The 18,484-nt window shown below is 39.3% G+C and overlaps 2 protein-coding genes across 2 annotated transcripts in view; one reads left to right on the top strand and one right to left on the bottom strand.

The window, feature by feature from the left end:
* Positions 1 to 7,711, bottom strand: part of CWC27 (CWC27 spliceosome associated cyclophilin) — a 1,911,839-nt gene extending 1,904,128 nt beyond the window's left edge. Inside the window, exon 1 of the mRNA XM_044063365.1 lies at positions 7,387 to 7,711. Coding sequence (XP_043919300.1) covers positions 7,387 to 7,428 — 42 coding nt within the window. The 5' untranslated portion in view covers positions 7,429 to 7,711. The remainder of the gene's footprint in view (positions 1 to 7,386) is intronic.
* Positions 7,712 to 7,959: 248 nt separating this feature from the next.
* The window catches only part of SREK1IP1 (SREK1 interacting protein 1), a 535,004-nt gene continuing 524,479 nt past the window's right edge, over positions 7,960 to 18,484 (top strand). Inside the window, exon 1 of the mRNA XM_044063652.1 lies at positions 7,960 to 8,101. Coding sequence (XP_043919587.1) covers positions 8,089 to 8,101 — 13 coding nt within the window. The 5' untranslated portion in view covers positions 7,960 to 8,088. The remainder of the gene's footprint in view (positions 8,102 to 18,484) is intronic.

Here is an 18,484-nt window from a genome sequence, read left to right on the forward strand (position 1 = left end):
CAGCACGGACCGGGGGAACTACCGCCCCATTAGCCTAACAAGCCTGGTCTGCAAGGCCATGGAATGGATTATCATGGAACTTAAACAAAGACATTGGTAATCTCCAAACTCTAGACCCCACCCAGTTCGAGTTTGTAAAAGGCAGATCATGTCTCCTAAACCTGATAGACTTCTTTGAAGCAGTCACCAAAGCCGTAGACGAGGGTAAGGTGGTTCACACAGCCTATCTAGATCTCGCCAAGGCTTCTGACACCATCCCCCACTCTGGAATTATAGATAAACTCACTAAACTAGGTATAAATCCCTATGTTACATGATGGGCTGCCAACTGGCTCACTGACACAACCCACACTGTGAAAGTAGCAGACTCCAAATCCAACTTCAGACAAGTGGAGTACCACAGGGTTCAGTCCTGGGTCTTCTCCTGTTTGGTATCTACTTTTCTGAAGTACAGGCTAACACAGAAGGTCTTTGGCTAACAAAGTTCGCAGATGACTGCAAACTAGGAGCCATAATCAAAATTCCTAACAATGTGGACATCCTACAAAAGGGCCTCACTGGTAATCCCCTCTGGTAAAAACTCTGTACCCATGAGCTACCGCATAGGTGGTAGTCTACTTAACACCGAAAGTGTGATAAGAGACCTTGGGACACAGGTGGAGAGTAGTCTCTCCTTTGATAATCACATTGCCACAGCAGTCAGGAAATCCTTCTATGTGGCACACCTCATCACAAAAGGTTTCTCATCCAGGAAAAAAGTGGTCATTGTTCCCCTCTACTCGTCACTCATTAGACCCATTATAGAGTACAACGCCCCTTTTATGTACCTCACAAGACATTTACAACAACTGGAAAGGCCACAGAAATACCTCACAAAGAGGATTACCAGCCTCAAATAGATGCCCTAAGCAGGCAGTCTCAAAGAACTCCAGCTTTACTGTGTCGCACATTGCCTACTCAGAGGCAATCTCTGCCTAACATACAAAGCTATGTCAAACTCAGAGCTGTTGGACATGCTCCACTTAAGGAAATCCCAATCCCTCCGAGCTACACGCTCTAGGGACCTAAACCTTGTCATCACAATAAAGAGAACATGCTGGAGGGATAAACTCCTGTCTCAGAGACTTCCCATACTCTGTAACAAACTACCTATCTATATCAAACAAAGCTCCTCATTAGCACTCTTCAAGAAAAATACTGATGACTGGATGGGAAATGGGAAATTCTCCCTGGGGATTAACTCTGTGGCTCTGCTCGACAGGGGCTCAGGAAAATAATTTTCTTGGGTGGCGAAAGCCAGGGTACCTTTTTGGCTAGGCTTATATAGGCCATAGGGCCAATAGCCTAGTACCTACCTATGAACCTATGAAATGACTAGAGAGGGAAAGATTAAAAGAATGGGAAGATGCTAAGAACTTATTTGGACTGTAGGTTATTGATTGCCTTCCATATCAAGGATTGATAGCACAGTACAGGCAACAAGAAAGAAATAGGGGGGGATTCTAAAACAAAGACCAGCACTGGTTGAGCTTTTTGTAGAATCTAGAACAGAAATGGCCGTTAAGTAAGGAACAATTAGTACAGCATATAAAATATTGCATGATAGCTATAAGAATCAATCAGAAGAGGTTAGGAAGAATTTTGGAGAGATTTGATAAGCAATTCACAAAGAAACAATGGGGGAATATATGCATGTCTCCCAAATATGCAACAAAATCTAAAAGATTTAGGATCTTTGCCTGGAAGTGTTTACACAGGTATTTTATACCCCCAAGCAGGCTCCACAGAATCTTTCCTCAGGTAGACAGCAAATGTTGGAGATGTGATGGGGAAGAAAGAGGTAACTGGGAACATTTTCTGGCAGTGTAATGAGTTGGCTGACTTAAGATTCCCTGCAGACTGCTCTGTCCGAGATGCTGGGTGAGCAAATTGGAGTGACTAGGGAAATGATTTTTAATTTTGAGCTATGACACAGAGCTGGAATTGCCTAGACATAGTAAGGCCTTGCTGAGTCTAATTATGATGGCTGCCAAAAAAGCAATAACTAGAAAATGGAAATCAAAGTCTAAACCAACTTTAACAGAAGTAACAAAGATAAAACAACTGGAACTGTGATCTTTAGAAAAGGGTAGGAGTAAATTACACAGGAAAATGGGAAATGTGGGACCACTACATGCAGAGGAGGAGTGATGTTTAAAAGAAGGCAGGATCTGAATGAGCTATGCAATGGTTGGCTGACAATGACTGGATAGATTAAAAGTGATGTACAATGTTTGCAGCTACAGTTGTGTTGGCATGGTTTGTAAAGTATAATGTTTGCCGCTATGACTTATTTTCATTTATGCAAATGTAAGACTGTCTGTGTCACACATGACAATTTAATAAAGATGTTTCTTGTAAAAAAAAAAAAAAAAAAAAAAGATGTACTTCTCATATTTATTATTTACAATATTGACAGCTTTCTTTGTGGAGTTTTCTGTGCATAGAATCTGCTTTAGTTTTATACACATATACATATATATGTTTGAGTTTGTGTAACAATATATACATTATATATATATATATATATATATATATATATATATAAAATGAAATCACTGGAGATTACACTTACAAATCATGTCTAATTTCTCACATTTCATATCAGGAAAACAGTATTCCTTTTATTTTATTTATTAGACAACATAATCTCCTTTAAAAGAAAACTAAAACAACATCTCCCTGATAACCGCAACACATATCCAAAGCCTCCTTAACCTGGTAAAACTGTTTCACATAGCAAATATAACTTATGTATAGGTCATACTGTTACACCATATGAGGAGTTGTTCCTAATCTTTAGTATCCTAGTCTACACATTTATACAACTATCTTAACACATTTTCTCTTCTCCGTCACTTTCTACTTTTAATACTACCATTAAATACATGCCACCTATAATCTACGTATCCCCACCACCTAGCTATAAGATTCTAACTATATCTATCCTACCTTTAAGTTTAACTCTCTAATTCTACCTTCCCACGACACTGACCTTTCTCTTTTCCTACTCCCCCCTCAAAAAAAATACTGAGCTGTATTTTAAAATATTTCTAACTGTATTGCTAATGTTTCATTGTTACTATACTGTGCCTTCTTACAATATATGTGCTGTTTAGATAGTTTTCCATATTATTTCACTTGCTTTATAATTCTAATTTTGTCTCCTTACAAATTCATGTAATGATTTTTCATGTAACTTGGAGCTTTTCTCCCTGGGCCTCCACTGAAAATGGGTCTCAAGCCCACTGGACTTTCCCAGTCAACAAACGTCAGTAATAAATAATAAATAATATTTTGAAAAACGAAAAACAGGGTCTCTACTTATATTAACTCTGAGATTGCTGAACCTTGGAGTAAAGAGATTTTTTCAGAGACATTGCAATCTCAATTGAAGTATACAATAAACAGCATTCACACTTGTGATTGTGCTTTATATTGCCAATCACTACTACCTTGTATTTCTGCCTAGTACCAGAGCTGCACACACACCTCCATAACTATGAAGGCTGGAAGGTATTCCCACCACACTAGCATGCAACCCTCTCTCAGCATAACCTTTAGTTTCTGCACCTCTTCACTGTGGCAATATATTTACTTATTATTATTTGACCACTGACTTGGCCCATAAAGCCTTTTCATCAAGGCCCAAAGCAAAGGTATAATCTGGAAAATTACACATAATTCAGAATAATAATTACACTGAGGTACAATACAAAGCAGTCAGCTACATTTACATAAAAACAGTCCAACATATACAAAGGACTGCAGATTACAACTGTAATAAGCATAATGTAACATGATTTCCCTCAAAGGGGGTACAGGATTGTTAAATTTTGGTGAGACTTAGCACATGAAAAGCTGCTGACTTCACTGTACTAAAAAAATAAAGGCTGCTGCTGAATATGACAGTATGGTTTATGGTTTTTCATCCACTCTGGCACAAAATAATATTTCTTTTCAGGCAAATACTGAACATGAAGTGCAAAGCCACACTGCTCAAGGAAGTCTAAGGGTGTAAAACCATACATACATACAAATATTTCAAGCACGGGCATTAATGCCCTACTAGCTTGCCAATATACCAAAACACTTGTTCTCATAATAAGTATCCAGGTTGTTCTTAAAAATATCTAAACTAGTACTTCTTTAATGTAATTTGGTAGCCTGTTCCATGCATCAGCTACTCTGTCAGAGAACCAACTAGTATACTTCTCATTCCTATAGAATCTTCTACATAGATTGTCTGATGATTCTCTAGTACTTTTTGTTAACCCCAAGCATTCCCAGAGGTAGTTGTCACTAAATGCCCAGTGTATCGATCTTTGCCAAGTCACATTTAAGATTTGTTTGTTTGTCTTTGTTGACTCGGAATGCCCATTTTCAACGGAAACCTGGGGAGAAAATCTCCAGCAAATACATTTATACTATACTCCTATCAAAATAATTTTTTACAAAAGTACGTTACATACACAGTTCTAAAAATATCTAGATATAAAAAGGTAATTGCTCTTTAAGGGCACTACACAAAGATAAAACAGGTGTTCCTTCTGCGATGACAATAAGGAAAGCCATCCATGTTTTCCTGTTTTAGATTGTTTGCACACTGAAGCAAGTGCTACAATTCAGAACTGTAACTATCAGCTTTTATATCACTCAGAAATAGCTTTTAGCTGTTGAGGGAAAAATCAATGTAAAAAAATAAAGACGATTGTAGAATATGCACAGTTCAAATTAGGAAGACTGTTAATGTAAACTGTGAAGTGATATCAGCATACTTCTCAACTGTTCTCAATTTTCAAGGATATCCCTGATTTTGTTTCAAATTTTTGCTCTGTCCCTCTTAACCCACCTACAGCTGACGAATTACACTTAATAAGTAACAATAATTATAGTCTTCTTTTACTTCAGGAAATGTATATTAACTTACATTCTCTTATTCTGTCAATGTCTAAAGTTAACAGTACTAATATTTTAAAAGTATCTATGATTGTCCATGATTAATTCTAAATTTGTCCCTGATTTTGTTGAGGTATGTCTCTGCTTCATTGAGAGCTGTATGTACCAGCTACATAAAACAATTCCAGTGTGAAAGTAGCTGACTCCAAGTCAGACTGCCGACCAGTCACGAGTGGAGTCCCAATGGGTTCAGTCCTGGGCCCTCTCCCGTTTGGTATCTACCTCTGAAGTGCAGGCCAACATGAGGGGACTCTGGCTGACAAAGTTCACAGATGATTGCAAGTTGGGAGCTATTAACTCCCCAAGTGATGTTGACATCCTACAGAAAGGCCTCACTGAGACCAACGACTGGTCTGGAACCATGGCTTAAGCTCAATGGCAAAAGATGTGTCATCATCCCCTTTGGGAAAAAGCCAGTTCCCACGAATTACCACATTGATGATAGTCCACTGAACACAGAAGACGTTATAAGAGCTCTGGGAACACAACAACCTCTCTTTTGACCACCACATTGCCACTGTGATCAGAAAGTCCTTCTTTGTGGCACATCTCATTACGAAGGGTTTGCATCCAGGAAGAAAGAGGTAACTGTCTCCCTCTACTCTTCCTCATTAGGCCACTCACTGAGTACAATGCCTCATTTGGCACGTACCTCACTAAACACATGCAACAACTGGAGAGGCCACAAAAGTACCTCACAAAGAGGATCCTACGCCTTAAACATTTGTCCTATATGGACAAACTCAAAAAAACTCCAACTATTCTCTGCCTCATATCGCCTACTTAGTGGCAATCTCTGCTTGACTTACAAAGCCATGTCTAGCCCAGCTCTGTTAGAAATGCTACATCTAAAGAAATCCCAATCCCTCCACACCACACGCTCCAGAGACCTCAACCTCATTACCACAATCAACAGAACATGCTAGAGGGACAGGTTTATAACCCAGAGACTGCCCATGTTATGGAATAGACTTCCCATACAAGTCAAGCAGAGCACCTCACTGGCCCTCTTCAAGTGAAATCTTGATGAGTGGATGGGAAATAGAGAATTCACCCTAGGGATCACTCCAGTGGCTCTACTCGACAGAGGCACTGGGAACTAAGGTCGGGTGGCACGATGCCAGGGTAATTCTTTGGGCTAGGCTAGTAAAGGCTCCAGGGTCACTAGCCTAGTACACACCTATGAACCTAATAATGCACACTTTGGTATGTTGCTTCCTAGTATTACTAGTAGTTAACACTAAATAGGAGCCCTGACTGCAGTCAAATTACTGGTTTGCCACATTGGCAACAAAATCAGCTATTTTGCTGCCCACAGTCTAAGCAAGCACTTCTGTACACATTTTTCTGAAAAAATACTGAACACCCCACCCCCATATTTGTGTATTCCACCTGCTTCTGCTTTTCCACTGGCTTCCCTACCCCTGTGTTTCCACCAACACTAGCAGCTTCAGTACCACTTACTAGTATTTAATCCATAATACTATTAAAATGTACATGGCTCAACAACATTTCCTTTCTGCTAAAACTCCTCCTTATTATTAGTCACCACTACTAACATATCTTTCAACTTTCTGTCTCCAAAAGGGGGAACACTGCCTCTCATAATGTGGAACAAATGGGCAAAATATGGAACACTTACTAACAACTTCAACTAGGAAGCTCACAGGATGGTTAGAATGTGATATAGTTTACTTACAGAACAGGTCTTTTAATGAAATAATATGATTCAAGTTCTATTTACCACTGATATCAGTTAAAAAATTGCTAACCCTGAATGTATGACAGACCCTTTCAATGTAGAACTTTGAGGAACTTTTTAAACACACGAAACATTCCGGTAAACTCTAGGTATGCCACTACTAATATTGCTGTTTCCCTCGTGTACTATAATCAATAGCTGGGTATCTGAAATATTTACAGAACAAAGCACTCAAATAATCAATTTGTTTGAGTTGGATCTAGGGTAAATATGTAATAAAAGTAAACGAGAAGGAGTTACTATGCCAGAGCTCACAGCAGCCAATCTGATAAAGTTATGAATCAACCTGGACAACGGAAGCACCGAATTTAGTCTATAAGCATCGCAGATTCCCAAATGAATGACTGCACCATACAACCTACTGGTGTTTTTCTGTAGATAAAATGTTTTGCAAATACAAGCCATGACCCACTCAGTCATGAGTTCAATTTCATTAATGTCAGTCAACTTAGCGAACTGTCTCACGTAGTCATTAAGTCCACAGATGAACAGAAAACAGTGTTTATAAATCACAAAACAGCATATACATAATCTTATACACAATGAGAATTAACTTATCAATCTTGGTAGAGGATCCCAACTACTATTAGAATCCACTACTTGTGTTTACAAATGCATCATCTTACCTTTCCATTTGTCGGAGGCTCGTGTATGTAAATATTACTCATTTTTTAACGATCTGCAGGTTTAGCAACTACGTTCTAAAATTTCGTGCCAGAATTGTAATTTCACCAAACAACAAGCATGACAATGACAGTACTACACAGTACTTAGCCGTGCGAAACTACCGCCATATTGCAATCATGGATTCTCTGTCATTCGAGGGGGGACTGGAAATAAAGAAGGTTAACATTGTATGTAACTTCACTATGGATTATAGTACATTTTCTGCAGTATGGAATAATTACACAATTTCAAATGCAATATGTATGATCCCTGCAGTTCTGAGTTCATTTTGCAGAAAAGAAAATAAGTACGTATTTTACTCCCTCGGCAATGTGGAACAGGCTGAAAGTTGTGCTTTCTCAAAAGCATCCCTCTTGAAAACAAAAAACAATACATCCACAATTCATGTATGTATATGTGTACTGGGTTTGAGTGTCCTGCAGTCTAAATGTAATTTTTTTTATGATTACTTATGTGTGCATTATCAGGCGTCTTACATACACGTACGTCGTGCATACATTTACTTATGCAGATAGCCACTGTACTGTCTTGGTTTGTTTTGGTTGCAGTACGACTGTTTTTATTGTGGAACCTTTACACACCGTTGGTGTAGGAGTGTTGGAACTCAGTAGTCTGATAACAGTTTACTGGAAGTTAGTGACATGGCTTTCCCAGGTGATTAACTTTTTTTTTGTTTTATCAAATGTATTCATAAACGGTGTTTGTTGTAGAGAACTAATTTGTAAAAGTTAAAACGGTAGTATATTTTAATTTTCCAATTACAGTTGTGTTTTCCGGGGTAGAAGGCTCTGGAAATATAGTTTTGAAACAAGCGTTCAGCTTATGATAGTGCGCGCATTTTATGGGAAGATGAGGGACTGTTGCATGGCTTGCTCTGACATAATGAGGAATGGATGGTTTAGTGGGTGCAGAGGATGAATCTGTGACTTTTTTTTCTTTGTTGAGGAAGTGCACATTAAATGGAAAGAAGTTGAACAAATGGTTTAGAAACTAGATGGTTGATTCAGACCACATTTCGTTATAAGTATGTGCTCTATAAGTGAGTGTGTATTGTTTGGCAGCCATACCTGTTGCCCTCTTCAAGAGAAATCTTGATGAGTGGATGGGAAGTAAAAAATTCACCCCGGGGATGACTCCAGTGGCTGTACTCAACAGAGGCAGTGGGAACTAAGATCGGGTGGCAAGAAGCCATGGTAATCCTATGGGCTTGTAAAGGCTCCAGGGCCATTAGCCTAGTACACACCTATGAACTGTCTAGATGTTTTCAGAAATTTAGATTTTTTTTGTTTTGTCTGTTCTTTAAGTTTGTGGCTTTCTGGCAAATCACTGAGTATTGCATTTACTAAATAATGTTATATATTTCAGTTTCTGATTTAATTTCCTTCTGAAAATGTATGCCAATGCAAAACCTGTTATTCCAGCAAAATGTGGTTTTGTATTAGAACAGTACCCCTCCAGATGCGCAGTAGCAAGGACCGCCCAAACCCCACCCAGCACTCTGTGCATAATGTTTACTCTTAGAAGAGATTTGAATAAACATCAGAACAACGTCAGAAAAATGAGTATGCCAAACATTGTAATTATACAATGACTGGCCATTAACATTCTAAAACGAGCACGTGGACTGGCCAGCCCAACCATCGTGCCCATTGTATATACCAATGGAGAAAGGTCCCGTCTCCCGGACTTTTTTCCATTGGTATATTCTTTAATTTTAACTTTTTTTCAACAAAAATAAAATTTGTAGTCCAGACTCCGGACATATGAGAGAGACACTATGCAGACAATACAAGGGAAATTAGGTACGTTGTTTAAAACTAAAGACACGTACCCGATTTCCCTTGTATTCCTTCCATTCTGTCTCTCTCCTACCCTAAACTTCCCAAACCTTTTTTATTTTTTTTAATTAAAAAGAAAGGAAAAGCGGAGCAACGAAAATCTTCTTTTCTCCTTTGCTTACTTTCCCGTGCACTGATGTACTGGGTATGCGTGGGAACGCAAGTCCTATACTCATGTGCAGTACATCAATACAAAGAAGCAGTATACCACCAGCCGCAGCAGAACAGTAATGCGCCCTTTATATAAAGACATCATTTAAGAAAAGTGTGTTTTTTCTTAAATAATGTTGTTGTATAATAGCAATAACCAACTCCATGGTTGTGGTATATTGAAATTTACCCACAGTTGGCTTTATTTAAGCACTCGGGCTTTGCCCTCCTGATTAAACCATGCCAAACGTGGGTAAATTTCAATATACCACACCAACGTCATTGGTTATTGCTGCATTATTCCAATACAAAGCCTTTTCTTCCTTATTTGCTGGTACCAGGATTGTGACACAAGAGCAGTCCAATTTCCAATGATCAAAAGCTTCAATATATTAATTACATCTTAGACTACATAATTTGGCATAACGTGTACTTACAAATGCTATACCGATCCAAACAGATTTACCTATTCAAACAAACACAGAATATGCTGCATTTATAAAAAAAGCATCACACTATTACAGTATTAGAGTGAGACTTAAAATTCTTTTAAAGGGAGGAGTGTGAACACATAATATCCTGCATGTATAAACCTATTACACTATTAGACAGACTTAAAATTACAATTCTGTAAAGGTGCAGGTGGTGACCTTTCTGGGAGGTCTTTTTTATTGCATTTATTGAATTTATTTATTGTCCCACTGCCTCAGAATATTGCTTGTTGCTTTATCTCCAGAAATATGTTTAAAGAAATTACTGCACAAAATTATAGTAAAGAAAGGTGGAGGGTGCAGGGGTTATGGTTTGGGTTTTGGCGTATCTTGAAGTACATCACTGTTGCAGTTACCCTCCACAGAAGTGTGTTTTGTGTTTGGGCCTACAAAGGTTACCTCATGGTCCGGTGGTAACATCTGGCTTTTGGACTGGGACACTGCAACACTGTGGGCTGCAAAATGGGAACTTGTGGATATTGCGTACATACTAGCCATCTGCCCTTCTGACCCGCTTCTTACCCTAGAATACAGTATGTGCTTAAATACAAAGTAAGTCAGACATCCAGGACATGCGGTGCTTTCGACGGTGCACTTATAAACGTAGAAAATAAGGATAACTTTATTTAATTTCTGTTTTACATATCTTGTAGTAAAAGTTGTGGTAACCCTAATTAAAGATAACCTAAAAAAGCATGAAGGCTGTGTTAAGAACATCAGAGAATGAATATTCACAATGTCACTGAATAATCTGCATGGCTTGTCACTCAGCCTTGTTTTCCATGCAACGTCACATGGGCTTGCCCTGTCAATTATGTAGGCCACACCCATTCCTGCATGAAAATTGCGGTGGGGTCATGTTCTAATACAAAGCCCAAAATTCTAAGTTTATAAGAGCAATATTTAAAATTTGTCCTTGGTTTTGGGCCTTTGTCCCCAATTACATCTGGCTTTGTCTAGGTTTCGTGTACTTAAAAGCAATGGTGGCGGATGTCTTCAAAGAAAAGTGGGGGGCTGCAGGAGAAAGCAGTTGAATGGGTGAGACTATATTACAGTGGGAGCAGCATTGATCTCGGTTAGAATAATTGAAATTCCCCATAACCATTGTGTTCAGTAAAATTTGGATTGTCTTCAATTTGGTTAAGTAGGCTTCATGAGTGTCATGACCAGTGGAGGATCTCTAACTGGTTAGGACTTGAATATGGGTCTTACTCACCATAACCTGGACCTGAAGTAATTCCATGGAGTTGTCCAGTCTAACTGGATGGGAGGTGAATTTATCTCTAGTATAGATTGAAACGCCTGCTTTGGTTTTCACACTTTCATTTTCCAATCTAAAGTTGTGGAAGGCATTGTAGCCTTGCAGGGCCAGGGTACTCTCTGAGGCCTTAAACCAGGTTTGTGTGACTCCACAGACATCTACATCTTCTAGTGATAGAAGTGTTTTTAGGGAGTGCTGTTTTTAGTTTAAGCTCCTAGCATTTAGCAGCATGACCCTTATTTTGTTTTGATTGGTTAATTTCATGTGTGTAATGTTGCTTTTGAGACCGTGCCTAAAAAGGCACTATAGGGGAGGCAAGAGCCTTTGCCAAAAGCCTAAGTGTGCAAGGTGCAAACCATCTCTGGCAAAGCAGCGAGGTTTGTTGACCATGGCTTCACAGGAAGACAGGTACCAGATCCCCTTGGAATGACACCAAAAAATAAGCCAGTTTATTGAAGTCAATCATTTTTGTTTCTACTGAGGCACCATTCTATGTTGAAAAAAATGAAAAATTACCATACTAGACATGTAGGAGGACTGTAGTCAGTTTGTTAGCAAGTGGACAGCAGTGATTTAAGTTAAAGTAATGTTTGCAAGACACACTAAATGACATTTTATTCATGGTCAATTGAAAAAGGCTGGCATTATGCTACAAATTGAGAGTAATGACTTGAAAGGTATACTTCAGTTTTTGTATAAAGAAATGACACTAGTAGTTTAATTTTTGTCTTCAGGAGTCACCTGGTGAGAGAGAGAGAGTCGGTACTTACTCAGTGCTTATTTAACTATGCACTGAATTAGATGAGTTGGACTAAGCTACATAATGATGTACTTCTGTTGCTCTAGTTGGAAAATGATGGTACTACTATTTAAAATGTCATTGGTCTTGGTGCCTTTTTGATAAGTACTAAATAATATAGCATGTAGCATGATTTGAATTTGTTATAAGATGTTTAGGAATTACAGTTCCAGAGAAAGTTGCATCTTTTTGTCCGCCCTTTTGTGCTTTTATGGAAGAGTGAACAGATCTAAGTAGAAGACTATTGTCAGTGAAAAGGGTGATGTTTAGAAAGAGACGAGCTATAAATACATTGTTTATAAAGAAAGAGATTAGACCCAGTATTGACTTTGACTACACCTGTTTCGGGGTTGCTGATATCAGACCAAACGCTGAGTTATAACCTGCATAGAACTTTCTAGCAAGTAGTTTATGAACCAGCTGACCATACCTTCACCCATGACTATGATGTTGAGAGAAGTTGATGTATGACTGATTATTGGTGTTGTGTCTTTCGGCTTTTCCCGGTTAGGGGTCGCCACAGCGGAACTCCGGTCCGCTAATGATTGGCAGTAGATTTTTTTACGCGCCGAGTTTCCAGCCCTGACGCACAACCTTCAACGAAGGTACGCCCATTTATGCATGTCTCCACACAGAAGACGCTCTGAGAATCGAACAGGACAACGTCTTACTTTGAGGCGACAACGCTACCGCAGCACCACCACTGCAGTTTTGATGAAAAGAGCATAGTTAGCATGCTTTTCTCTGTTGCAGTGAAGGTACTGTAGACTTGCTGGAAACCATGTGAATATTTACTAGTACCATATTTTCTGTGTGATCTATTATGTGATTCTGTATTAACATTTCACAAATTAGCGTTGGAACATAGGTTGGCTATTTAGTAAGTCAGTCTAGTGTTTGAGATAGAAACCTTAAAGAGAGGAGAATCATAAGTGTGTTTGAGCATGGAGTTCACATACAAGTTATAATATGCAGAGAAAAGAGAGTAAGTACATGTACAGGTGTCTTGGAATTGATGAGGCTGCCTTTTTTCATTACATTTTTCACTGTGCAACAAAAAGCAACTGGTCCACCAGGTAGTGTAAATACCTAGAGAAAATGTACCCTAGGTAAACTGAGAAATAAAACAAAAAATTTTGCAGAGATTTTAAAATAGAAAATACTTTTCTCAAGTACAGTAGTTGCATATAATATAAAAAAATCCCGTTCAGGTTAGGTCCATGGTAATCTGATGTAAAAACTTTACTAAAGCAAGTAGTACTATAAACAGTAATGCATTATCTTTAATCATAAAACACAAACTTGGGATGGCATTGGTTCCAGAGCTAATTGTGTGCTAATATCAATATTAGCATCAGAACTGCAAAATAAATGCAAAAAAAAAAAAAAAAACTAATATATACTTGAATACCTCCAAGGGTCCCAAATGAAAACTTCAGCATGAGCCAAGAAATGTAAAACTGCAATAAATTTGGTTAAATCAAGTTACATCTATGCTCTATCCACTCTCCCAACATTTTTTAAAGAGAACTAAAGAGTTATCTGGCCAACTGTCCATCTTGTACCTGTCACCACCCCACCTAACTATTCTTCTTCTTCCTTCAGCATTACAACTGCTATATGACATGTGTAAGCATTGTATAACTTTGTAGATATTTGTATTGCATTTTTTCTTTGATTTTAATGATTGTATTATTGCTATACATTTTTTGTAACTTTGTTTGTTATATCGGAGCTTTTCTCCTCGGGTCTGCACTGAAAATGGGCCCCCAGCCCCAGTGGACCAACCTGGTTAACAAAAGACAAATAAATAAATAATAAATATAATACCCCTGCTAAGAACCTGTATGTCCTGTGGCCAATCGTGATTAAAACATACCACATCCATAATAGTCTGGAATTGTGAGTAATACTAGTAATCTACCTAAGCTAACAGTAAACATGATTCTAAAACTATGTACACTTTGTGGAACTCCTTAGAACCAACTAAGATCGAATGAGGTGCCTGCCCTAGTCCCACAAACAACAAAACTAAAACATGAAGCTCACTAAAATTTAAAATATAAACAAGGATGGTGGCACTAAAAACAAATATGAGGGCGTAAATATCTAGCTAAAAGGAAGATATATTTCTGATACAGTATGGAATAACAAAATGGGTTATTACAATATGTTGAAAAATGCAAAGACACATAGATAAAAACGTAAATCTAGATTAGGCTGAGGGAGTGAAATATAACTGATATAGACAAGTGTTAGCATGTAGCTGCAAAACATTGAAACAACTTTCTTAGTTTATACAGTAGTAACTAAAATAAGGTAGGCAGTTATCTAGCTGAGGTTGTAATTCTAACCTAGACTATGTCTGCAGATTAAACAAAAGAAAACAGTGTTGATGGAAACTTAGCAAAACTAAAATGTGTACTTTAATGTGGTTTGAAAATTATTGCTACATCTAAGAGAATTTACTTGTAAAGCAGACTTTCAGCATGGTGTCATGTAGCAGTGCAGTTGCATGTCATTAAGTGCAGTTACTATGAGTTCTGAGCTGAAAAATTAGCTGAGGCTGAAGTATATCAACAACAATTACCGTGACCTGAAATAAAGCTGCATGAAAGTACAGTTGTGAAAAATCTTAACATAGCAGTAGATGTCCTTTTCTTTCACTGTTGCAGTATTCTTAACCTAAGGGATCTCCTGCCAAGGATAGTCCAACATCCGGCCAGTATACCAAAGCCTTTAGTACTTGCATGCGAAGTACGTCATACTTATGGTCCCTGAGCAAGGCATAGGGCTTAAAGGTGACATATATAGATGCACACACTGAGAACTGGAAAATCCTCAGGGGGAACAGAATGTCCCTAGGGGCAAGGAATGGCATGTGCATCCAGAAGGAGAAAAAGGAGAATAGCCCCTTGGCCAGGAGAGCAAGAAAGATTAGGCTAGAGCAGAGGGTGCAGGTTGGAGGGAGCAACCTGCACCCTCCAACCTGCAGAGGGTGCAGGTTGCTCCCTTCAACCTGCACCCTCTGCAGGTTGGAGGGAGCAAATACTGCAACAATGAAGAGAAGGGCATCTACTGTTACAGTAAGATTTTATATGACTGTACTGTGTCATTCTGTATAACTATTGCAGTATTCATAACCTAAGGGAGAGTACAAAAACTCAAGAGGAAGCCTGGAGGGGTGGACGGCATGAAAGAGTCATCCAGAAACCTATGCTGGATAGCCCTGACAAAGCTGGCTATGGACTTGGAAATAACACTATCTTGTAACGCTTAGTGAAAGTATGAACAGAGGACAAAGTAGCAGCCTCAGGGATGGAAGTGGTATCCATACCCTTGAAAAAGACATTTTATAGGTTTTCCATGAAATGAATAATAAAAAGAAATCACTTTAGAAATCCAGGAAGACATTGTCTGCTTAGAAGCAGCCAAACCCAAAGACCTGAGATGAAAGGAAACAGAAAGCTGCTCAGATTTTCAAATAACTTGTAGTTTTACATACAAATAATATCTGAACTGTCTATGTAAATTGAAGGTGCGAAGAACTTCTTACTGGCAGACTGTGGAGAAGGAAAAAAAAGGAAGGAAGATGAATAGATTGATTAAGGGACAATTCCTTGACTACCTTGGGCATAAAAGAAGGATTAGTACGGAGAGATACCCTGTTTCAGTGAAAAACTAAGCAAGGAGGAATAACCACAAGAGCTTGAAGTTCACACACTCTCTTAGCTGAAGTGAGGGCCAAAAGAAGAACAGTTTTCCAACTATAATGTTACAAGGATGCTGAAGAAGTTGGCTGAAAAGAAGCCTGAGTCAATTTTCCAAGTACAAAATTGAGCTCTCTGGAGGGCAGAATTGGTTTTGTGGGAGACCTGATATGAAGTACACTTTTAAGAAATCTCTTGACTTCAAATCTAGAGGCCAGAGGTGGAGGGGGTCACAGGTGATATCTGAAAGTTTATGGTCAACAACAGTGAAATAGTAAACTGGAGATCCTGAAGCAGAACATTGAGAGAAGAAACTTTAATGAGCAGATCATCCAGGTAAGAGAAGATCTGAACTCCTCTTATCCTGCAAAAGGCAATGACAGGAGTGAGGCATTTGGTGAATACTGTTGGGGCAGTAGAGGGGTCAAGGGCAAAGCAGTGAACTGTAAGTACAAGGGAAAAACAGGAAAACATAAACATTCCCTGAAAAGGGCTGGATGGGGATATGAAGGTAGGTATCCTTGAGGTTCAGAGAGACCAGAAAGGCTTTGCATAGAAGAAGGGGAAATAAAGTATGAGGAGAGAACATTCGAAAGGAAGGAAGGAATCTTGAAGGTGCTGAGCTGGGGAAAGTCCAGAACTGGTCTCCCTCCTTTCTGGAACCAAAAACATTCTGGAATAGAAACTCCTCCGAGCACTTCTGGGGGAAAAAGGGAAGTTGTTCCCAAGGAGTTTGAAGGATGCTCAAAAAGGGAGGAAGGTATTTCCAAACCATGAAATATCCCTGGCAGATAATGGACAGAACCCAAGAGTCTGTTGTGATCTTTAACCAACTTGGAAGAAACAGGGAAAGATGGAAGGCTAAGGGAACCTAGCCAAGGAAAATGGGAAGTAGATTGTCAAATGGAACCCAGCTTATCCTGAAGAGTAGGTTTCTGGGAAGAAGGGGTTTAATTAGACTTAGCAGGCTCGTGTCTAAAACCCTTTTTTCTCCTTGGGTGGAGGGTGAGACTGCCTCTGAACAAAAGCAGATTTAGCGGGGTAATTTCTCTATAACATAGGAATCGGAGGGGAAAATGTTTCAGCTCTCTCAAGGCTTTACCCTTATCCTTGAGAGACTTAAAAACGTTCAGCAGCAACAGCACCAAAAAGATGGTTATTATCCAAAGAAGCATCCAATAGTTTGGCTTTAATGTTATCAGACAAATCTTAAAGACAAAGCCAAGAGTAATGCCTTATAACAGATCCACAGGTGGAGGAGGCATCGGCTGCATCATAGCTACATTTAATAGAGTGATGGGCAACTTGAGAGGTAGAATCCAACAGGGAAAAGGCAGAAGCCTTCACTTCAGAGTCAGAAAGGTCAGGAAACCTGAGAAAGGAGGGCCAAAACAAACCTAGTCATAGGAGTCGGGTAGTTAATGGCTGGAAAGGTAAAGTGACAGTAGTATAAACCTTTGCTCAGCCTCTCCATGGCCCTAATATCATTATCTGAAGGAAGCAGCTTGATAGAGGGCAACAACTTGGAGGACTTGTCAGAAGAGTGAGATACTACAGAAAGATCAGCAGAATGGCATTTACAAAGAAATTTGCATTCATCAGTTACCTTGTAAAATCTATCAGGTTTCTTGGGAGCAGGGGGCTGAGAATCAAGAGCCACAGAAGCTGCTGAAAGTGTATTCAGGAGGGCAGCCAGAAAGTAGAATAGCAGAAGGTTTCGGAGTGTTCATCTGAAGGAGCTCATAATACGTTTTCTCTATATGAGAGACGTGAGACAAAACCCATTTAAAGAATACCATCATAAGAGTAACAGTATCCCCAAAGGGGAATTTGGACTAATAGAATCCTCCCCACTCTGAACCATAGTCCAAGGGGGAAAGGGGTTTGAGTAAGCAAGGGACTTCTCTGATGAGGATCAGGATTTGGGGGAAGACTCCAGTTCCCTAGGTCTTTTAAGAGGAGTGGAAGACCAGAGAGTGGCAGACACAGGCACCCCTTGAGGAGGCTTTAAAGCATTAAACAACCCCTGAGTAAAATCATGTTATTCACATTGGGGATCCTTAACTACAAGGGAAATATGCTTGATTTTCTGTTTTTTTTTTTTTTTTTTTGTGGGACATCTGCACAAGACACCCTTAAAAGGATCACACCCTTGGCAACACTCAAAGATCCCGTCTCCCTAAGGTCTGCAGAATACTCCGCAGTACCTTCAATGTAATCAGCCGAGGTTTCCCCTCAACTTCTGAAGCAGACATTTGTAAAGTGTTGTAGGACTTGTGAGAAGTCGGATCCATGCCAACCTCTGGCACGGTTACTGCAGAGGAATCTGAAGCACACTGGATTATCATCTGACATTTCATCAGCCTCAAGAGAGAGATGTCCAGGAGAGGCTGGAAAACGGCCGTATCAGACTTACATTTTTTAGGCTTTTTCTTGGCCAACAGCTGACCTTTGAGATGGGAAGACTCCGGCATAGCATCTTGAGCCAGCAGCTTAAGACATTGTTTTTCAAGGTAAATAGATGAGGAGAAACAACTATGTAGGGTCTCAAGGACAAAAGCTTGGCAAACGCTGTGTATGCTCTTGGGAAGGACCTAAACAAAAGAGACACTGGTTGTCACAGTCTTTATGGGAAATCTGCCTCCCACACTGACATTTTCCCTTTCTGGATGACATGAATCCAACAAAGCACGAATTACAAAAAACAGAAGATAAGGAGAAACCCCAACACGGCACTTATCTGAAACGTAACTTGGTAACCAACACAGCAGAAAGACGTTCAGACTGA

This window comes from Protopterus annectens, chromosome 2.part1 (genome assembly GCF_019279795.1).
Source record: "Protopterus annectens isolate FY-2018-M chromosome 2.part1, PAN1.0, whole genome shotgun sequence".
Classification (NCBI taxonomy): Eukaryota; Metazoa; Chordata; order Ceratodontiformes; family Protopteridae; genus Protopterus; species Protopterus annectens.